At 43.8% G+C, this 24,255-nt stretch overlaps 1 protein-coding gene across 1 annotated transcript in view; it reads right to left on the bottom strand.

Moving 5' to 3' along the window:
* TFAM (transcription factor A, mitochondrial) overlaps positions 1-24,255 on the bottom strand; it is a 72,819-nt gene that overhangs the window by 46,410 nt on the left and 2,154 nt on the right. The window contains exon 2 of the mRNA XM_073596347.1: positions 14,369-14,553. Coding sequence (XP_073452448.1) covers positions 14,369-14,553 — 185 coding nt within the window. The remainder of the gene's footprint in view (positions 1-14,368; positions 14,554-24,255) is intronic.

The following is a 24,255-nucleotide window of genomic DNA, read 5'->3' as shown; positions in this document are numbered from 1 at the left end:
CATGTTGACACAAGGCTCTCTCCTGCTGGAATGCTCTCTGTGCGCTCCGCGATGGACTTATATCGGCGGTGACCCCGCCCCCTTATAAGGTCACTGTCCCGGGGCATGCTGGGACTGTGCCGTCATAAGGGGGCGTGGTCAACATCACCCAGTGACCATGCCCCCTAAAACGTCACAGTCCCAGCATGCCCAGGGACTGTGACGGCATAAGGGGGCAGGGTCACCGCCTATATAAGTCCATTGCGGAGCGCCCAGAGAGCATTCCAGCCGGAGAGAGCGTTGTGTCAACATCGGAAGAGGGAAGAAGGCAGAAGGCAGAAGTCCGGGCCACCGCTAGCAAAAGAGCCGCAGAAGATAGTGGAGGAGCCGGCAGAAGATCAGGACACCGGAGAGACCCCCGAAGTCGGAAGAAGACCCCCGAAGCCGGAAGAAGACCCGGAGCTGCCTAATAAAGTACTTTAAAAACCTGTGTAGTGTGTTTTTTTTATTGACACTTTTTCCCTAGGTGAATGAGTAGGGGTACCATGTACCCCATACTCATTCACATAGGGTGGGGGGCCGGGATCTGGGGGCCCTCTTATTAAAGGGGGCGCCCAGATTCCGATAAGCCCCTTGCCTGCAGAACCCGACAACCAAACGGCCAGGGTTGTCGGGAAGAGGCCCTTGTCCTCATCAACATGGGGACAAGGTGCTTTGGGGTGGGGGGGCCCGCAGGGCCTGGTACTGTTCAGGAGGGGGGGGGGGGGGGCGCTCGCTCGTTCCCACCCCCATTCCTGACCGGCCGGGCTGCCTGCTCGGATAAGGGTCTGGTATGGATTTTGGGGGGGACCCCCACGCCGTTTTTTTGGCGTAGGGGGGTTCCCCTTAAGGTCCATACCAGACCCAAGGGCCTGGTATGCCCTGGAGGGGGAACCCATGCCGTTTTTTTTTTTATTTAAAATTTGGCACGGAGTTCCTCCTCAAGATTCATACCAAACACAGTGCCGGGCATTGACGGGGATCCAAGACGGATCCCCATTCATTGAAAGTCGGACGCATGCCGGCTTCATGTCGCAGGGTAAAGTCGGATCCAAAGTAGGATGGCTGTCATATCGCACCAGGGTGAACACAGCCTGAGATGGTTCTACACCTTCATTTGAGTCCAGCTGTGTTTGATTATACTGATTGGACTTGATTAGGAAAGCCACACACCTGTCTATATAAGACCTTACAGCTCACAGTGCATGTCAGAGCAAATGAGAATCATGAGGTCAAAGGAACTGCCTGACGAGCTCAGAGACAGAATTGTGGCAAGGCACAGATCTGGCCAAGGTTACAAAAAATTTCTGCTGCACTTAAGGTTCCTAAGAGCACAGTGGCCTCCATAATCCTTAAATGGAAGACGTTTGGGACGACCAGAACCCTTCCTAGAGCTGGCCGTCCGGCCAAACTGAGCTATCGGGGGAGAAGAGCCTTGGTGAGAGAGGTACAGAAGAACCCAAAAGATCACTGTGGCTGAGCTCCAGAGATGCAGTCGGGAGATGGGAGAAAGTTGTAGAAAGTCAACCATCACTGCAGCCCTCCACCAGTCGGGGCTTTATGGCAGAGTGGCCCGACGGAAGCCTCTTCTCAGTGCAAGACACATGAAAGCCCGCATGGAGTTTGCTAAAAAACGCCTGAAGCACTCCAAGATGGTGCGAAATAAGATTCTCTGGTCTGATGAGACCAAGATAGAACTTTTTGGCCTTAATTCTAAGCGGTATGTGTGGAGAAAACCAGGCACTGCTCATCACCTGTCCAATACAGTCCTAACAGTGAAGCATGGTGGTGGCAGCATCATGCTGTGGGGGTGTTTTACAGCTGCAGGGACAGGACGACTGGTTGCAATCGAGGGAAAGATGAATGCGGCCAAGTACAGGTCAGAGTGCTTAGGACCTCAGACTGGGCCGAAGGTTAACCTTCCAACAAGACAATGACCATAGGCACACAGCTAAAATAACGTGGCTTCACAACAACTCCATGACTGTTCTTGAATGGCCCAGCCAGAGCCCTGACTTAAACCCAATTAAGCCTCTCTGGAGAGACCTAAAAATGGCTGTCCACCAACGTTTACCATCCAACCTGGCAGAACTGGAGAGGATCTGCAAGGAGGAATGGCAGAGGATCCCCAAATCCAGGTGTGAAAAACTTGTTGCATCTTTCCCAAAAAGACTCATGGCTGTATTAGATCAAAAGGGTGCTTCTACTAAATACTGAGCAAAGGGTCTGAATACTTAGGACCATGTGATATTTGTTTTTCTTTTTTAATAAATCTGCAAAAATGTGAACGATTCTGTGTTTTTCTGTCAATATGTTGTGCTGTGTGTACACTAATGAGGAAAAAAATTAATGCAAATGATTTTAGCAAATGGCTGCAATATAACAAAGAGTGAAAAATTTAAGGGTGTCTGAATACTTTCTGTCTCCACTGTGTATATATATATATATATATATATATAACAAAAACAAAAAATGTAATACATTGCAGCTTACCAGTCATTAGATGTGATGGCTGAATTTGTTTTTATTTATTTTTTTGCCTTTTTTTCTCCGTTTTCACCTGGTGATCTGGCCAGTAACACACCTCCTGTATTAGCGTGCCCCCAATCTGGATGAAGGAGAACAGGGCACCTTTTGACAGCAGCATTGTACATCTAAAGGGGAGGGGAGTGTTAGATGAACTAGCAGATTTAGATACACTAAACAAATTAAAGCCAAACTCCAGCTCACACTTTAGAAAGCAGCTACAGCAATTTTTTTCCCCTTTAGGGATATAGATTTAACATACCTTTACAAATAAATAAAAGCTGATCACTATAGGCACCACTGTCTCTGTAAATGGTTTGTCTCAACCTTGTAACTGCTACATCTAAAAGAGGGCTTGTTGTGTTGAAAAACAGGCTTACTGGCTGGATCACCAAATGAAAATAAAGGAAAAGAAAGCCTAAAAAAAGAAAACCAAAGCAGCCACCACATTTAAGAATTGGTAAGCTGCAAAATAATAATGTTTGCTTTTGGGTTTAACTCTTTAAGAAAACCTGACATCACCATTCCTTCCTTCTTTGCATATATGCTTTCTGAAATCCATTTGTTCCTCTTTGCTTTACAATCTTTTAACCACTTGCTGCCCGCCCACCGTCATATGACGGCGGAACGGTGCAGCTGTTATCCTGGGCCGCCGTCCCTTCCAGGTCCCCCAGGGTGCGTGTGCCCGGCGGCCGCGATGTCCGTCGGGCACCCGCGATTGCCCGGTAACCGAGCAGGACCGTGGATCTGTGTGTAAATACACAGATCCACGTCCTGTCAGATGGGAGGAGACCGATGGTGTGTTACTTGTACAGAGGAACACCGATTGGTCTCCTCCCCTTGTGAGTCCCCTCCCCCCACAGTTAGAATCACTCTCTAGCAACACGATTAACCCTACAGCGCCCCCTCCTGGTTAACCCCTTCATTGCCAGTCACATTTATACAGTAATCAATGCATTTTTATAGCATGGATCGCTGTATAAATGTGAATGGTCCCAAAAATGTGTCAAAAGTGTCCGATATGTCTGCCGCAATATCGCAGTCACAATAAAAAACACAGATCGCCGCCATTACAAGTAAAAAAAAATAAAAATAAATATGCTATAAAACTATCCCCTTATTTTGTAGACGCTATAACTTTTGCGCAAACCAATAAATATACACTTATTGCTATATTTTTCACCAAAAATATGTAGAAGAATACATATCGGCCTAAACTGAGGAAAAAATTTGTTTAAAAAAAAAAAAATTGGATATTTATTATAGCAAAAAAGTAAAAAACCACAAGAAATAAAAACCACAGAGGTGATCAAATACCACCAAAAGAAAGCTCTATTAGTGGGGAAAACATGATAAAAATTTCATTTGTGTACAGTGATGTATGACCGCGCAATTGTTATTCAAAGTGTGACAGCGCTGAAAGCTGAAAATTGGCTTGGCCAGGAAGGGGGTGAAAATGCCCTGTATGGAAGTGGTTAAACAGCTCATTTGCCTGTTAACTAACTTAAAACTGATCCCTGTGTTTTAGTGAAGTTTAAATAGTTTGCTTGGACCAAGCTGGTCCAAACAAACCATTTACTTAAAGTGGTTGTAAACCCACGGAGAAAAAAAAAAAAAAAAAACCTGCAAGACAAAAAGGCATAATGAGCTAGTATGCATAGTATGATATACTTACATTAGATCAAAGCGCTCTGAGTTACTTCTGGGTATTGCAGGCTCCGACGCTGTGAATGGCCGGAGCCGCGATGACGCCACTCCCTCGCATGCACGTGGGAGCCGCCAGTAACGGCACATCAGCTGAAACAATGGCACAAACCTGCCGTTGCTTTAGTGTGCCGATGACGTCTGCACATGCTGATACAGGTAAGCTTTATTATAGGCCTACCTGTAGTAAAAAGTGGTTGTAAAGGGTTTACAACCACTTTACCTAACAGATGCAGCGGTTGTCAGAGCAATATGAACTGTATTGCAGCCTCAGCTAAGTACAATATAGAGCGCTGTGTCCCGGCATTCCCAGGAAAAAATTGAGTTGCTGCTCAGCCATTTCACATGGAGCTCTGTATTCTATAAATTATATGAATATTGAAATCTGCCCACCTCTCTGCTTCAGCCAATCAGCAAAAGCTTTGTATTCATTTATAGAATACAAAGCTTCCTGAGAATGGCTGAGCAGTGCTCAGCTCAACTTGATTTTGCTCTGGGGAGCAGCATGGGAAGTTCCCAATCCACTGTCAGAGCACATTGCTGTATAATGTGTGTAGCTGAAGCTACCTACAGTTTATACAGCGCACACAGCCTCTGCAGCTACTAGGTGAAGTTCACACTGGAACTAAAAGCAGGCGTTTGAGGGGCGCTAAAAACACCCCTCAAACGCCTATCCAAATGATAAAAAGAACAGCACACAGTGCTATTCACATTATCAAAACATAGAGCATTAGCATCACTTCAAAATTGAATTGTCACGAGGGGTTTGAAGCCTTTCAATGCCTCCCATTCAAGTCTATGGTAACACTTTGTAAATGCTCTGGCTGGCATTTTCGGCGCGGTTGTGGGACGTTAAAATTTGTTTAATTTCCTGTACTGTCACTTCCCATTTAAAAACAGGCATCTGTGGACCCGTTTTAAACACTTCAAAACTGTGCATAGGATGTTTCGGGAGCCTTTTTAACTAGTCATTAATGCTTGTAAAATGCCCATAACTAAAGCTCATTGATGCCAGTCTAGTGCCCATACGAACGCTATAGGAGCATTTGTTTAGCATCAGAAATTTAGTCAAGTGTGAAAAAGCCCTTAGTGAACTAAATAGTTTGTTTAAACCAGCTTGGTCCAAACAAACTAAACTTCATTAAAACACAGAGACCAGCTTTAAGAGGAATACCAGTACAGGACAGAATAAGGCTGAGACTCCATAACAGCTTTCCATAGGAGGTAGATTAGTGGCAGCTAAGGCTGCCGTTATCACCCAAAAGATGCTGGCACCCAGTAGCAATTAGTATTCATTTGTGAATGAGGGAAGGAAGCACCTTACATGGTCAAAATATTGCTAGGAGATATTTGCCCTGCAGTACCTTAACTTTACATTAAACAAAGTAATTCAGACAGGTTCTCTAAGTGTGAAGTACACTGAAGTAAGGGACCCTGTGCTCGATTTATTGAAATGGAAAACCAGAGTTATAGTTAACTGGTAAATATTTCCAATAGTCTTCCAAGACCGCACGTGAGAGATAGATACCTCCCCCATCAGGAACAAGAAACCCATCATTGCAGACTTTAAAAATAAGTCCTTCTAGAAAATTGATCAGTATTATTAAAAGGTTCTTTTTAAAAAAAAAAAAAAAAAAAAAAAAAGCCCAACTAAAATGCTGGGATTTATTGTTCCCCTATACCCAATTAGCAATGACACCCTTGCAGTGCTGGCACAGCCCGCTGCAAGACATCATTTTTCAGTTGCACGGAGTTGGACTTCAAAGTGATTGTAAAGTCTTTTTTTTTTAAATAACAAACATGTGATACTTACCTGCCCTATGCAGTGGATTTGCACAGGGCAGCCTGCATCCTCCTGACCCCTGCCTCCTGTCGAGTGCCCCCACAGCAAGCAGCTTGCTATGGGGGCACCCGAGCTGAGCTGCAGCTTCGTGTGCCCATTCAGACACGGAGCTGCCGTTCAGCCTCGACCCCTCTCTCTCCTGATTGGTTGACAGCAGCAGGAGTCAATGGCACCACTGCTGTGTCTCGGCCAATCAGGAGAGAGTCTCAGACGGCCGAGACACTCATGGACATCGCTGGACAGAGATGGGGCTCTGGTAAGTATTAAAAAGCCTTTTGTGTGCAGCAGCCTCCTTATCTTAAAGCGGTTATATACCCGCACACATTTTTTATATATATATATATATATATTTTTTTTTTAACCTGTAAGGCAAAAGCATGAGCTAGTATGCACCGCATACTAGCTCATTATGAAATACTTACCTTAGAACGAGGCGTCGGCATCTGATCCCTGTCACCGCCGTGGGAGCTGACATTTCCCCCTCGGCGTGTCTTCCGGGTTCGCGGCTCCAGCACTGCGAGTGGCCGGAGCCGCGATAACGTCACTCCTGCGCATGTGCGCGGGAGACTTCTTTCCGGCAATGTCTGCCGGACCTTCACAGTGCATGCGCCGCTGACTTCAGTGGCTGCATGCAAAGTGAATATCTCCTAAACCGTACAGGTTTAGGAGATATTCATTTTACCTACAGGTAAGCCTTATTATAGGCTTACCTGTAGGTAAAAAAAAAAAAAATAGAATTTTAAAATCCTTTTCTTGGAGTACATCACGGGACACAGAGCCACAGTAGTTTTTATGTGGGTTATAGGCCACCTTCAGCTGATGGACACTGGCACACCCTAAGACAGAAAGTCCGCTCCCTATATAACCCCTCCCACTACTGGGAGTACCTCAGTTTTTGTAGTAAAGCAACATACGTGTATTAGAAGAGGAGAGGGACCTCTGTGTCCCGTGATGTACTCCAAGAAAAGCATTTTACAGGTAGGCCGTTAGAAATCTTCACTTACCTTTCCCGTGCAGAGATTCTGTGGCAAATCCAACAGATCCAATCTTCACCCCTCACAGTGGGCTCTGTTAAAAAACCTTCAGGAACCGGGGCCCCTTTCTATCGGGGGATCCACACTCCTGGACCCGTAAAGCACCCTGCCAGGAAAACTTTATGGCTGAAAAAAATCAAAGCACTGGATCCCGGGGTCCAGCTCTCTAAACAGAGAAGCGTTATGGGTTAAACCTTGTTTCTTCCGCCATGACGCCCGGGTACCATTCAATTCAGCCTAAAAAGACACTTTGAATGGATCCGGTTGCATAGCCTGCTCCAGCAAGGAATATTCCAGTGGAGCTCAGCACAGCACATCTTTACTCGTGACCAACACCGGCGAAAAAACTGAGGTACTTCCAGTAGTGGGAGGGGTTATATAGGAAGTGGACTTCCTGTCTTAGGGTGTGCCGGTGTCCATCACCTGAAGGTGGCCATTAAGCCACATAGTAACTACTATGGCTCTGTGTCCCGTGATGTACGATAAAGAAAAAAAGGGTATAAAAGCATTTTAATGCATAGAATGCATTAAGATAAAAAATCTTCTGACTTTACAACTCCTTTAAGACTTTTGGTGGTTTTGATATAGCTTTATTTTACATTACATTTCTTGTATATCTGAGCCCAAACTTCTGTCTTGTTTTAGTGTAGTTTGGGTTGAAAAATATAAAAATTGTATACTTTTACAACTTATTGTCTAAAATATTGTTCAATATATTTACTGACAACTTACATTTGTGTGGTTTGTCTTATGGGTGTGTCAGAGTGATTGAGATATCCCACTATTTAAACATTTTAGTTCCAGAAAAAATATTAAAATTAGCAGCTTCTAAAGCCGTCCATGCATTATTCAATTTTCTTGTACAATTTTCTTTAAAATTTCCCAAATCCATATAATATGAGGCCAGACCTAAACACTCAATTAGTATGCAATCCTACAGGCCCTTGCACTACATAGTTGAAGGCAAATCTACAGGAATTTGAATAAGAAAATTGTATATTGTATGGCCAGCATTTGGAAGTGAGCTACACTGATAATAAGAATGCAAGATATAGATTCACTGGCCATAAATATTGCATAGAAAATCTGTGCTATAACATAAGCATAAACCGCTCAGCATTCACCTGCGCAACCATGTCATTCATTCACAAAGATCTTTGTACGAGTAAACTACAAGTCTCGTCTTCCACTGCAGCAGATGGAATTGTACTTCTCAATGGAAGTAATCATCACACTCATAGAATCTGCAGGAGCCTGGCATTGCGCCGCGCTCCATAGCCAGTACAGGGCCCAGACCTCCCTGAGTGATCCGTCACTATTATGAATTAAAAATCAGTGCAGGATGTTCATTCAGAGCTTCGGCTCTGTGTAAAGTATCTGCCTATAAAGTGTATATATATATATATATATATATATATATATATATATATATATATATATATATATATATATATATATATATATATATTTATATTGTATCTGCCCTGTGTATGTACAAGCAGCTAAATCACAAAGTGTGAATGGGGCCTGAATCTTTGAACACACAGTCTACTACTGTTTCTAACTGTGACTTACTGTAGCTCAGATCAGAAGATGGTCTAATTTAACCGTCTTATTATTATCAATATTTATTACAGGTACTTACAGTGCATCTGGAAAGTATTCACAATGCTTCACTTTTTCCACATTTTGTTACGTTGCAACCTTATTGCAAATTAAATTAAATTCATTATTTTTCTCAAAATTCCACAAAGAATACATCATAATGACAACGTGCAAAATACATCAAATACAAATAAAGAATTCCGTGTAAATCAATGGGATAAATAATATAATCTAAGTGAATATATGTGATATCAATCAAACAAATCTCACATTTTCTCACTGCTGCAAGAGTGATATAAGAGTCCATTCAATAAATCCACACATAAAAAGTTGATAAAAGGTCAATGGAAGAAAGTGTTTGAATAAAGTGCAAAAGGTGCTCATCAAAAAAAATTGTCAATGTGCCAATCTTCGTGTGCATCACTCAGTGCTCGCTGGACTCTTACCTCCATGTGGATGATAAATGGCAGGGAGGATGAGTATAGCTGGAGAACTTTCCGGGATGCAGTGATGGTGGATACCCCTCTCAGAGCACTGTATGCTAAATGATGGCTTTGGATTAATCCATACGGACGTTCACACTCCGGGAATATATGTGGGGGATGAAAGAAAATCTCCCATAGTGCAATATTGTATAAACTCACTGATTTATTAAAAAGCCAAATGGGCACTTACAACAAAACAAGTTAAAAACAGCAGATCTGTAATGTTAAACAGCGTTACAGGCGCCTCTTACGTCACTTCCGATCTTACGTGGTCCGGTCACTCCCTATGCATTACGTCATACCACGTGACTTCCTCAGGGGATCCGGATTGGTTAGAGCCCAAGTCAATTTATGGAAAAAGGACAGGAAGTATTCCTTCAGCATAATGCTTGTTGGTTTGTTTACCTACCAACTACATGGCCGCCGCTACCACTACACATAGTAATACATTGTTTTTTAAACCAACCAAAAATGGCCGCGCCCATGTTGGAGACATGTTTCCAACAAAATGGCCGACGGAACACTTCCTGTCCTTTCCCATAAATTGACTTGGGGTCTAACCAATCCGGATCTCCTGAGGAAGTCACGTGGTGTGACGTAATGCATAGGGAGTGACCGAACCATGTAAGACCGGAAGTGACGTAAGAGGCGCCTGTAACGCCGTTTAACATTACAGATCTGCTGTTTTTAACTTGTTTTGTTGTAAGTGCCCATTTGGCTGTTTAATAAATCAGTGAGTTTATACAATATTGTGCTATGGGAGATTTTCTTTCATCCCCCACATATATTCGCTGAGTGTGAACGTCCGTATGGATTAATCCAAAGCCATCATTTAGCATACAGTGCTCTGAGAGGGTTATCCACCATCACTGCATCCCGGAAAGGTCTCCAGCTATGCTCATACTCACCGCTTTTTATCATCCACATCGAAGTAAGAGTCCAGTGAGCACTGAGTGATGCACACGAAGATTGGCACATTGAGAATTTTTTTAATGAGCACCTTTGAAGCACCTTTTGCACTTTATTCAAGCACTTTCTTCCATTGACTTTTTATTAACTTTTTATGTGTGGATTTATTGAATGGACTCTTATATCACTGTTTCATTGTTGCAGCAGTGAGAAAATGTGAGATTTATTTATTTGATATCACATATATTCACTTAGATTATATTATTTATCCCATTGATATACTGGATTTACACAGAATTCTTTATTTGTATTTGATGTATTTTGCACCCTAATCATTTTCATTTGCACATGCGTTTTTGCACAGTATAATAGGTCGTTGTTGCACAGCTATATTCATATAGCGTTTTTTAAATATTTTTTTTAATATATATTTATTCACACAGTGCATTAGTATCATTTTTCATCATCATATATAGTAACACATTGCGCTGATCATATATTTATTTTATACCAATTTTAGTGCATCTATACACTTTAGATCAAGCTGCAATTTAATTTGATCATTACACACTATGTAGCATATTCAATTTGATAGTGCAAGGGACTTTATTCACATTTATCATAATGACAACGTGAAAGAAGTTTGTTTGAAATCTTTGCAAATTTATTAAAAAATAAAAAACGAAAAAATTCACACGTACATAAGTATTGACAGCCTTTACCATGACACTCAAAATTGAGCTCAGGTGCATCCTGTTTTCACTGATCATCCTTGAAATGTTTATACAACTTGATTTTGGTCCACCTGTGGTAAATTCAGTTGATTGGACATGATTTGGAAAGGCACACACCTGTCTATATAAGGTCCCACAGTTAACAGTGCATATCAGAGCACAAACCAAGCCATGAAGTCCAAGGAATTGTCTGTAGACCTCCGAGACAGGATTGTATTGAGGCACAGATCTGGGGAAGGGTACAGAAAAATTTCTGCAGCATTGAATGTCCCAATGAGCACAGCGGCCTCCATCATCCGTAAATGGAAGACATTTGGAACCACCAGGACTCTTCCTAAAGCGTGCCGCCTGTCTAAGCTGAGCGATAGGGGGAGAAGGGCCCTAGTCAGGGAGGTGACCAAGAACCCGATGATCACTCTGACAGAGCTCCAGCATTTCTCCATGGACAGAGGAGGACCTTCCAGAAGCACATCGATCTCTGCAGCACTCCACCAATCAGGCCTGCATGGTAGAGTGGCCAGACGTAAGCCACTGCTCAGTAGAAGGCACATGACAGCCTGCCTGGAGTTTGCCAAAAGGCACCTAAAGGACTCTCAGACCATGAGAAAAAAAAAAAAAATACTCTGGTCTGACGAAACAAAGATTGAACTCTTTGGACTGAATGGCAAGCGTCATGTCTGGAGGAAACCAGGCACCACTCATCACCCGGCCAATACCATCCCTACAGTGAAGCATGGTGGTGGCAGCATCATGCTGTGGGGATGTTTTTCAGCGGCAGGAACTGGGAGACTAGTCAGGATTGAGGGAAAGATGAATGCAGCAATGTACAGAGACATCCTTGATGAAAACCTGCTCCAGAGCACTCTGGACCACAGAGTGGGGCGGTTTATCTTCCAACAGAACAACGACCCAAAGCACACAGTCAAGATAACAAAGGAGTGGCTATGGGACAACTCTTTGAATGTTCTTGAGTGGCCCAATCAGAGCCCAGACTTGAACTTGATTGAACAACTCTGGAGAGATCTAAAAATATGGCTGTGCACCGACACTCTCCATCCAATCTGATGGAGCTTGAGAGGTCCTGCAAAGAAGAATGGGAGAAACTGCCCAAAAATAGGCCTGCCAAGCTTGTAGCATCATACTTAAAAAGACATGAGGCTGTAATTGGTGCCAAAGGTGCTTCAACAAAGTATTGAGCAAAGGCTCTAAATACTTACTGTATGTATATGTGATTTTTTTTCGTTTTTTATTTTTAATTAATCTGCAAAGATTTCAAACAAACTTCTTCCACGTTGTTATTTATTTGGTATTGTTTGTAAAATTTTTAGGAAAATAATGAATTTAATCCATTTTGGAATAAAGCTGTAAGATAACAAAATGTGGAAAAAGTGAAGCGCTGTGAATACTTTCCGGATGCAATGTATACAGTGCTGTCAATTTTACACAGCACTTTACTTATACATCAGTCCCTACCCTCAAGGAGCTTATTATCTAAGTTCACTAACTCACATTCATACATACACATAATTGGGCCAATTTAGACAAGAGCCAATCAACCTACCAGCATGTCTTTGGAGTGTGGGAGGAAACCAGAATACCCGGAGGAAACTCAAGGAGGCACAGGGAGAACATGCAATCTCCAGGCAGGTAGTGCCATGGTTGGGATTTAAACCATCGTCCCTGATAGACAGAAGTGCTAACCACTTAGCACATAGTGCTGCGTTTATGGCCATAGACAGGATTAGACATACCCCACAGCATGTCTCAAAAGTAACAGCTTACACAGGAGCCTCGACTGAGTGCAGCCTCTTCAATTAGTAACCTAAATAGATCCTGTATCCCTGCTGTATATCCTAGTTAGGGCAGCCATGCGGGAACACACAAAGATCAATAAACATACCCACAAAAAAAAAAAAAAAAAAACTCTAAGAAAGACTTAACCCATACAAACCTGCGAGGCCCAGAAATTGTGGGATATGTAGTTTCTTCACAGGAAAGGTCAATTCTCATACTACAGACAGAGATCATGCATTAACTTGTGCAGTGCCATGCCCCATATCTCATGTTTCTACACAAACAAACAGGAATGTGAATATTTACTCTACCATAGGCTGTGTGAACACAGTCACAAATTATATGCAGGTCAAAAACACAAGGCCAAAAAGCTCTAGATTTGCCATGAAGATCTACTAAGAAAGTAGATGGCAATTCCTACTAATACTGTAAGAAAAGTTACTGTAGATCCACCATCAATGCCCATCATCAAGTTGTTGAAAAATAATAAGACCAGGCTTGCAACAAGCAGAGTAACAAATGGGTTTCTCATGTAAACTAACCCTTTAAGCCCTGAACAAGAACACACACCAACAATCAAAATAAGGCCAATCATGCCAGGACCCTTGAAGCCCACATACAATGATAGTCTGTGTTACTGACAGGTCCCAGTGAACTCTGAAGGAAAAAAGTGCCGTGACAGCAGACTACACAATCAAGCTGGGAGACAAGATACCGACTCCAGACTTACCCTCCTTTTCACTGGTGCCTGTCACTGCCAAAGCTGCTGTCTGCCCTTGGAAAACACAGCAGTGGGTGCAGTGGAGAACTCCAAAAAGTTCTTCTGGCGTAAACACCACCACTTTCAGCATTCTTGGCCGGAAGAGGCCCCAGCATCCCTGTCCGCTCCCTCTGCGGCTGAGCAGCTTAGAAAAGCAAATTTAGCCAGCTACATCCACAGGCAGGAACATTTATTTATTGCCAAAAAACTGCTGACAGAAAACATCCAACCAGATTAGGAAAATCCACAGAAGGGGTAGGTCACCTCACAAAACTGGCCTTCTCCAGGCACTGACAAAAGGGAGCGAGTCCAAACCTTAAAATGTTTGTAAAGGCAATTTTTTTCAATAAACATGTCATACTTACCTGCTCCGTGCAGGGGATTTGCACAGAGCAGCTTAGATCCTCCTCTTCTCAGGTCCCACACTAGCGCTATAGGCCCCTCGCCCCTGCCAAGTGCATGCACACTCCTGAGCACGGCTCGCTGTGTTCATAAGACATAGAAAGCGTGACTCATACCCGCCCCCTGTGCCCTCCTCATAAGATGTAATTAACAGCAGAGGAAGCCCATGGCTCCTGCTGCTGCATCCTAGGCAATGAGGAGAAAGAGACCCCGGAGAGCAGCTGCTCTTGTGCACATTGCTGGATCGAGATCGGGCTCAGGTATGTATTAGGGGGGCTGAGGGGGGAGCTGCACACTGAAGGTTTTTTACCTTCATGCAAATAATGCATGAAGGTAAAAAACCTTCAGCATTTACAACCACTTTAACCTGCCATAAAGAGGAAGAGACTGAGGGGGGCAAACATGTTAACAGGTAAAGTGCAACCAAAATGTCATTTTAATGGGAGGTAAACTTATGAAAGCTTAAGTCTGATACAAACTTGTATGAGTCAAAAGTGCATTGTGTGAACTACAGAAATAGGATATTTCTATTAAAACCATATCCAAGAACTTACCAGGGTACTGCCTAATTAGTTGTGGTCGTTGCTGACGGGTAAAGCGGAAAAAAGATGACACGGGACGTTTTGGGGGTTCCTTTGGTGGATCAGCTGTTGGGAAGTCATATAATACTGGATTTTTCGAGAACCACCTTGCTGTCGTACACTGCACAGCTGATAAAGCACTGGGAAGACTGCTGCACCTGGAAGAAAGTGAGGACTAAGTTACAAATGTACCTTTGACTCCAGGGGTCAACTGCTCGTTTTGTCTAGGGGTGAAAAGAAATCACATACTCACCCAATCTTTTAGAAAATGGTGCTCCCCCACAGTCCAGTGGTGGACTGTTCCTGGTCTATAGAGCCTGCTCTAGGCATGATGACGTCAGGAACAGTCCACTATTCAAGACCACTGGAGTGGGGGGGGGGGGTAACAGACCAGTCTTGTGCTGGGAGGATCGAAGGATCGGTTAAGCATATTTCCTCTCCTCTATTAAAAACAAAAACGAGCATATAGAACTATGGAATACTGGTGATGCGAAAGATTGTTAAAAGTGAAACTAGCTACATATTACCAGACCCTGGAGAAAGATGTGTATCTATAATCACAGACTTTCCAAAGAAATTATATTCTCAGTTTTCAGTAGGCAACACAAATCTATATGATATATTAACTTCAAATGAATCCACAAAACTGGGAATAATGGAATTCTAATCATTTTACAGCATAACAAAATACAGTGGCAAGAAAAAGTATAGGAATCTGCAATTAATGGGCTTTCTGCAGTAAGGCGTCATAAAATGTGATTTGACCCTCATCTAAGTCACAACAATAGACAAACACAATGGAGGAATTAAGTAAAGACGCTGTGTAACTTTTCTGGATTTATTCCCTTTTGTTAAAGAATTACACCAAACTCATTAAGCATTCGCAACACTTTTGGTTCTGACAGCGACTTGTGCACCAAATTTAGGAAGTTCTACAATGCGCCACTTTTACATTGTGGTGCCATGAATGTGCCAAATTCAATATAACATACCTGAAGATCATATTTACCTAACGTGGAGCTATTTAAAGGATGGATTCACCTTTAGAAACAGATTACATGTTCCACCCGTTTAAGGGTGTAACATGTTCCCACTCCTGCAGCCACTGCCTCTAGTGACAGCAAGCGGGGGGGGGGGGGGGGAATCTTCTCTCTTTTTTTTTTCTAATTTAGAAAAAAAAAAAAAAAAATGCAGCCACGTGGGGCTCCACCTGCCCACCCTGCCACATAATTTATTCACAGACTTCTGTTAATGAAAAAACTACAGGTACCAACAACCTTTGTGGGTGTCGGCTTGTAGTTCTCAATGAACTACCATGGTGCTGACATCCAACCCGGTCCGATCTGCAAAAAGCAGACGGATGGCCCTACGTCCAGATCCGTCGCTGGCGGATCGGATGAGATCTGATGAAAACGAACATGCTGTACGTTTTCATCTGATCCCTCCATAGGCAGCAGCGGTGCCTCACAAGCCCCCCCCTCAGTGAGCAGAGAGGGACCTGTCATCCGCCGGCTCAGCGGAGATCAACGGAGAGATCTCCCGCTGAGCCGGCAGACCGAGGCGGGCTCCGTGGAAACGGAGTCCGCCTCGTGTAAATGAGGCCTAAATCTTTTTCTGACACTTCTTTCTTAAGTTAAAATCAATATTTTTTGCTAACAAAATTTACTTGGAACCCCCAAACATTATATATATATTATATATATATATATATATATATATATATATTAATTAGCAGAGACCCTAGGGAATAAAATGGCAATTGCTGCAATATTTTATGCCACGCTGTATTTGCCCAGCGGTCTTTCAAACGCAATTTTTTGGGAAAAAATACACTTCAATAAAAAAACAAAAAAAAAAAAAAAACAGTAAAGCAGTAAAGTTAGCACAATTTTTTTTGTTTTAATGTGAAAGATGATGTTAAGCCGCGAGAATCGCGAGAGAATCGTGATCTATCCTCTAAGCAAAAAAATCGTGATTCTCATTTTAGCCAGAATTGTGCAGCTCTAGGCTGAAGTGGTTAAAAAAAAAAAAAAATTTCATTTAAATCTGATTTTTTTTTTATTTTTATCAAATTTATTTAAATAAAACGCTTTTGGAGTAAAAATCTATCTAAAGAGTTTTCTATTTTAAGATACATTATAAATTTAGTTTATTCAAGCATGAAATGGAGCTTAGTTATATGGCATGAGGCTGTATATTCTGCAATATTTACATTTTTGGTAAACTCGTTCAATGAATCCAAGTTCTGTAAGCTAACACGCACTCACACAATTTCACAGTAACCATGAGAGATAAAACAAAGTTCAGGAATATTCCTTTATCCCATTGTTTTGCAAATCTATGTACACTACAAACTGTATGATTGAATCGGTTCTGATATCGCTGTTTTACTAACCTGACAGCTTATTATTCTAAATAGGAAACCTTCATATTGTTTGCAAACATTATATATTGCAACTACAAGCAAGAATAAGTCCTTACATTTAAAGAGCACCTGTCATTTCAGATCCATCATGGCAGCGCTGATCCAGATCCATCATGGCTCACCTGCTGCTGCCACGTCCCTCACCTTGTTGTGTCACTGCCGCATCACCAGCCGTCTCATTAAAGATATCCACAGTCTAACATTAACCTATCTAGCCCTGTAAAGAAGAAATCAATATACATACCTTTTCTGCAGCCGCTTCAACCCCATCCCACGCTGAGCTGTCAGCCGCGGCTTCGCTGTTTGGGGGGGGGGGGGGTGCAGAGGACACGTCTGACAACTTAAGCCCCATAGTAATGCTGCGTACACATAACCAGACTTTCCGTCAGAATAGACTCCGACGGTCTTTCCGACAGAGTTCCACTGAAACGGATTTGCCTACACACGATCACACCAACGTCCGATCGTTTAGAACGTGATGACGTATGACGGGACTAGAAAAAGGAAGTTCAGTAGCCAATAGCTGTCCCTGCGTCGTTTTTTGTCCGTCGGACTAGCATACAGAAGAACGGTTTTCCCGATAGGAACTGATTCCGTCAGAAAGATTTGAAACATGTTCTATTTCTAGGTCCGTCAGAATTTTAAAAAGAAAAAATCCGATGAAGCCCACACACGATCGGAATGTCCGACGGAATGATTCTGTCGGACCTTTTCTGCCGGAAAATCCGGGCGTGTGTATGCGGCATGAGTCTATGGGTGACGTCACTCCCCATTTCACAGCCCTTGTCAGCTGTGTCCTCTGTAGAGATTCCGCCGCTGGAGACCGGACCAGCTTCAAAAAGCTATGTATACGATTTCTTAATTACAGGGCTAGATGGGTTAGTCTGAGAACGTGGATGTCTGTAGGTGCAGTAATTTTAGTTCTAGGGTGGACTTCCACTTTAAAGTGAATGGGACAGTCGGTGAGTCAACAGCGGGTCAGAGGAGGAGCCACTGCGGGACAGAGATGACTCTTGCTCTTTAAAAATTATGATTTAAACCAAGTTGATTTAACCACTTGCTGTCCAGCTCACGCAGATATACTGCGGCAGGTTGGCTCTCCTGCACAAGTCCCTAAATCTATCCCAAAGTTTGTAGACTTTTGCGCAAACCAATTTTTTTTTTTTAAATTGTTGGTCTTTTTTTGTTTATAGCGCAAAAAATAAAAAACGCAGAGGTGATCAAATACCACCAAAAGAAAGCTCTATTTGTGGGTGAAAAGGGATGGCAATTTTGTTTGGGTACTGCCTTGCACGACTACACAATTGTCAGTTAAAGTGACACAGTGCCGTATCTTAAAAAATGGCCTGGTCATTAAAAGTGGTTGTAAATCCTTACACACCACTAGGACTGGGAGATTTTCTTAAAAAAAAAAAAAAAATCTTCGATTTTCCTAAAATAAAACTCAATTCACGATTTGAATTGATCTTTCTTTTCTTTGTGGACACCGCGCTAGTCCCGAGGAGCTGCGGGCAGGAGTTTTTAGGCGAGGCCGCGGCTTCGGCCTAGTCCGCGGCGTCCGGTCTCGCAGACTAGGCCGAAGCCACGGCCTCGCCTAAAAACTCCTTCCCGCAGCTCCTCTGGACCGGCGCGGTAAAAAAAAAAAAAAATAGATTTGCTTAAATTTTGAATCGATTTGACCTCTCAACTCGATTCAAGATTTAAATCGATTTTTTTCCCCAGCTCTACACACCACTTTTACCTACAGGTAGTAGGTTATAGAAGATGAACCATTATGGAGAAAAAAGAAACTCAATTTTTTGTTGCCACCATCCCAAATATATTATGTATTTAAAGAAGATAAGTACCCCAGTACTATGGGGCTTTAAGGGCGAACTTTTGAAAACACAATATTTTGAAAACATAGAAAAATGTATTGATTTATAAAACAGTATAGCGGTGAGAAACAGCACCATACATAAAATAGTACATAATATCCATATAGTATGAGAAAAAAGCAGATGCTGAACGCTGCTGTTCTAGGGCTCTTCTGGGAGACGAACGCCGCCATCTCATATCAAGGACTGATACTTCGACAATTCCAGTCTCATGTTTGATTTTATGAGTCGGCTGCTGGGACCTATATTGGGGATCCTTGTGAGGGATTTTCCAAGCCCAGAGGATTCGTCCAACGGTACTCCACATCAGACTGGAACTATGGAATTCTCATCCTGTAGGTCTACCTTCCATTGTGTCTTTTTGTCAGTGTGTATCCACTTGCCAATACGAGCAGACAGATACACTGACAAGTCTGCAGGAGTCCTGCATGGCAACCGTGATGGGTGCAATGCTTTACAAGCTCCAAGTAAAAAAAAAAAAAAAAAAAAATTAAACATTTTATTATCTGAAAACGGATGTGCATTTATTTATTTTTAAAGCGAACTTATCCTTTAAAATCAACTCTCTTGGCGTACAAAGAGAAAAACTTGCTCAGAAAGATTTTGGAAAAGTGTCTCTCATGAGTTCTTAAAGTGGCACAGCGTGCGCTAAATGCAAGTACAAGTTCTAGACGGGTAGATGAATTTGGTGCATTGTGCACCACTTTTAGAACATGAGACACTTTTACAAACTCTATGTACACCAGTTTTTTTATGAATTCCAGGGAATGTGCTTAAGCTGATAACAAACCATTCTAATTTCTTGTGTGTTTATTGAAGACACCCATTAAACATTCACAGTGCTGGAGAAAAAGGTAAGTGAACCCTTGGAGTTAATAGCTGGTCGAACCTCTTTTAGCAGTAATGACTTCAAACAAGTAATTTTGGTAGCTTTGGATCAGACCTGCACAACTTTGTGGAGGAATTTCTGATCATTACTCTAAGACCACTTTCACACTGAGGCGTTTTACAGGCACTTTCGCGCTAAAAATAGCGCCTGAAGAGCGCCTGTAAACTGACTCTTCTGCAACCCTGATGCTTTCACACTGGAGCGGTGCGCTTGCAGGACAGGAAAAAAAGTCCTGCCAGCAGCATCTTTGGGGTGGTGCGGGAGAGCTGCATTTAGTGCTTTGCAGGTGCTTTCAACCCTTTTTCAGCCATTAGCGGGGGTTAAAAGAGCCCACTAGCGGCCGAAAAATCACTGCTTAAACTACGATAAAGCACTGCTAAGATTAGCGGTGCTTTACCGCAGCCAGCGCCTCAGTGTGAAAGTGCCGTTAAGAAACGTGCTTTACCTCAAGACACAATTGTAGGATGTTTGTTGTGAATAGCTCTCTGGAGGTGACACCACAGCATCACTATGGGGTTAAGGTCTAGGCGGTGACTGGGCCACTCCAAAAAAGGCAGATTTTCTTTTTTAGAAGCCAGTCTATGGTGGATTTACTTTGATGCTTAGGGTCATTGTCCTGCATCACCCAACTTCTATTAAGCTACAGCTGGCAGACACCCTGACATTATCCTGTAGGATATTTTGGTAAACTTGGGAGATTCATTTTCCCCTTAATGATGGCAAGTGGTCCAGGCCCTGAGGCAGCGAAGCAAGCCAAAATGAATTATTACTTCACCGTTGGGATGATGCATGATGTTGGTAATCTATGCCCTTTTTACACCATACATAATGCTGAGTATTCGTCCCGAACAATTCAACTTTTGTTTCATCAGTTTACAAAACATTTTCCTAGTAATGTTGTGGTTTGCCAAGGTGCTCTTTGTCAAACGTCAGGGAAGTGTTGGTTTTAGAAAGCAGCACCTTCCTTCATGGTCATGCCTGTTCAAAGACTTACAAATTACGTATATATAAGATTGGATGGTCTCCCCCCCCCCCCCCCCGTTGATTTATCAAGATGGACTTGTGTCTTTTTCAACCAGACTAACTATGTATGATAGATTCACAAATAGGGATGTTTGCCAGTTCTGGTGATGTCTTCAAGCCTTTAGTGGTTACTTGTTGGTTTTTCTTTACCTAGTTGAAGATTGTGTGTTGTGCCTAGGGAGTCATCTAGGCTCTACTTCTAGGAACAGTAGCCACAGTACTAAAACTGTCTCCCTTTATTGACAATTTGTTGGTTGATTGATAGATAGATGCCTGAAGATTGCTTTATATTCCTTTTCAGCCTTCTGCAGATCAATTACTCTTAATTGCATGTTTTCAGAGAGCTCTTTTTTGCAAGATATGTTTCAGATCAGCTGATGCTTCTTATGATCAGCAATATTAAAAGTGTCTCTTATCAAAGGAACTCTAAACCACACCTCCCAACTCATTTCATTTGTTGTACTCCGGGTGTGCAAACTACTGACTCCATTAGCTTTCGTTGAAGTAATTAGTCTATGGTTTTACTTTTTCCTCCAGCACTATGAATGTTTAATGGGTGAGTTCAATAAATGCACCATAAATTAGAATTGTTTGTGTATTATCAGCCCATGCACATTGTGTTTGCCTATTGTTGTGACTTAGATAAGGATCAGATTACATTTTATGGTAAATTATTGCAAAAACCCAGTTAATTACAAGGGGTTCACATACCTTTCTTGCCACTGTCTTTAAAAAACATTTATCGAAACTTGGGAGAAACTAATAATAAATCCATATAGAGTACATGTTATACCTAAAGAACCACTAAACTCAAAATAATGGGATTTTTGGTTTTACTAATTTTTCTTGGAGAAAATCAGGGGACACAGAGCATCTTTGTTAAAGCGGAGTTCCACCCAAAAATGGAACTTACGCTTTAAGGGCAGACGGCCCCCCGACATGCCACATTTGGCATGTCATTTTTTTTTGGGGGGTGGGGGTGAGCGAAAACCCTCTTTGTAGAAAGCCATGGACCACAGAAGGAGGGGGGGGGGTTCTCTGTGTCCCTTGATGTACTCCAAGAAAAAGTTTTTACAGATAAACCAAAAACCCCATTTTCTTTACACAAAACCCCATTTTCTTTACACAGCACATCTTCATTAGCCATTATGATAAAGATGTCCCAAAGCAGTGAATATGAGGGGAGGTCAACACAGCCACGAGCCAACTGGCCCCCAAAAAAGTAAACCAAAATAGGTTAGAACACATAGCAACACTCCAACCTAGGGTGGAGTCCTTAGCCACCTATAGAAAAGGGACAGCAGGGGAGGATAGAGCAATTCAGAGGGAGGACACAGGGATTCATTTCCAGGGAAGGACAGTAGAGGAGAACGGGGGAATTCAGTTTCAGGAGGCAGACAGAGGGATGCATTTCCGGGGGGGGGGGGGGGGAGACAGAGAGATTCACTTCTAGGAGGACAACTGAGGAAGACAGATGGATTTGATTCCAGGAAAGGACAGTAGAGGATGACAGAGGGATTCCATTCGAGGATGAGGACAGCGGAGGAGGACAGAGGGATTCAGTTCCAGGGGGAATACAGAAGGATTTGGTTCCAGATGAAGGATAACTGAGGAAGACAGAGGGATTTAGTTCCAGAAAAGGATAGTGGAGGAGGACAGAGGGATTCCATTCCGGGGAGGGGGGGACAGAGGGGTTCCATTCCAGGGGAGAGGACATAGATATTCAGTTCCAGGAGAGAAAAAGCAGAGGAGGGCAAAGGGATTCCGTTCCAGGAGAGGGACAGCGGAGGACAGAGGGATTCAGTTCCGGGGAGCACAGCAGAGAGGACAGAGATTCAGTTCCGGGAAAAGGAAAGCGGAGGAGGGCAAAGGGATTCAGTTCCAGGGGGAGGGCAGAGGGATTCAGTTCCAGGGGGAGGTTAGCAGAGGACAGCGGTAATGAGTTCCGGGGGGTTTGGCGGAGGACAGCGGGATTCAGTTCCAGGGTCAGAACAGCGAAAGAGGACATCCAGATTAAGTTCCAGGGGCAGGACAGAGATTCAGTTTCAGGAGAGGGAAAGAAGAGGAGGGCAAAGGGATCATTTCCAGGAGAGGGACAGCGGAGGAGGAAAGGGAGGGTTCACTTCCAGGGGGCGGTCAGCGAAGGACAGAGGGATTAAATTCCAGGGGAGGTCAGCGGAGGACAGAGCTTCAGTTCCGGGAAAAGGAAAGCAGAGGAGGGCAAAGAGATTCAGTACCAAGGGAAGGGCAGAGGGATTCAGTTCCAGGGGACGCCAGCAGAGAAGGACAGAGGGATTCAGTTCCAAGAGGAGGTCAGCAGAGGACAGATGGATTTACTTCCAGGAGGAGGTCAGCGGGATTGAGTTCCGGGGGGGGGGGGTTGGTGGAGGACAGCGGGATTCAGTTCCAGGGGGAGGACAGCAGAGGAGGATAGAGAAATTCTGTTCAGGGGAAGGACAGTGAAAGAGGATGTAGTTCCAGGGGGAGGACAGAGATTCAGTTCCAGGAGAGGGAAAGCAGAGGAGGGCAAAGGCATTCATTATTCATTTCCAGAAGAGGTACAGCGGGGGAGGAAAGGGGGGTTCAGTTCCAGGGGGAAGTCAGTGGAGGACAGAGGGATTCAGTTCCAGAGGGAGGTCAGCGGAGGACAGAGATTCTGTTTCCGGGAGAAGGAAAGCAGAGGAGGGCAAAGGGATTCAGTTCCAGGGGGAGGTCAGCAGAGGACAGAGGGATTCAGTTCCAGGGGGAGGTCAGCAGAGGACAGATGGATTTAGTTCCAGGGGGAGGTCAGCAGAGGACAGATGGATTTAGTTCCAGGGGGAGGTCAGCAGAGGACAGATGGATTTAGTTCCAGGGGGAGGTCAGCAGAGGACAGCAGAATTGAGTTCTGGGGGGGGGGGGGTTGGCGGAGGACAGCAGGATTCAGTTCCAGGGGAAGGACAGAGATTCCAGGAGAGGGAAAGCAGAGGAGGGCAAAAGGATTCATTTCCAGGAGAGGGACAGCGGGGGAGGAAAGGGGGGTTCAGTTCCAGGGGGAGGTCAGCGGAGGACAGAGGGATTCAAGTTCCAGGGGGATGTCAGCGGTGGAGGACAGAGGGATTCAGTTCCAGGGGGAGGTCAGCGGAGAACAGAGGGATTCAGTTCCTGAGGGAGGGCAGCAGAGGATGGACAGAGGGATTTAGTTCCAGGGGGAGGACAGCGGATGACAGAAGGATTCGGTTTCAGGGTAAAGACAACGGGGGAGGAAAGGGGGGTTCGTTCCAGGGGGAGGTCAGCGGAGAACAGAGGGATTCAGTTCCCGAGGGAGGTCAGCGGGGGACGAACAGAGGGATTTAGTTCCAGGGGGAGGACAGCGGATGACAGAAGGATTCGGTTTCAGGGTAAAGACAGCGGGGGAGGAAAGGGGGGTTCGTTCCAGGGGGGGGGGGTCAGCGGAGGACAGAGGGATTCAGTTCCAGGGGGAGGTCAGCGGAGTAGGACAGAGGGATTCAGTTCCAGAGGGAGGTCAACGGAGGGCAGAGGGATTCAGCTCCTGAGGGAGGTCAGCGGAGAACGGACAGAGGGCTTTAGTTCCAGGTGGAGGTCAGCGGAGGACAGAGGGATTCAGTTCCTGAGGGAGGTCAGCGGAGGACAGAGGGATTCAGTT

The sequence above is a fragment of the Aquarana catesbeiana genome, linkage group LG08 (assembly GCF_042186555.1).
Source record: "Aquarana catesbeiana isolate 2022-GZ linkage group LG08, ASM4218655v1, whole genome shotgun sequence".
Classification (NCBI taxonomy): domain Eukaryota; kingdom Metazoa; phylum Chordata; class Amphibia; order Anura; family Ranidae; genus Aquarana; species Aquarana catesbeiana.
Note: the sequence above shows the minus strand (reverse complement) of the source record. Positions and strands in the feature narration are given on the sequence as shown.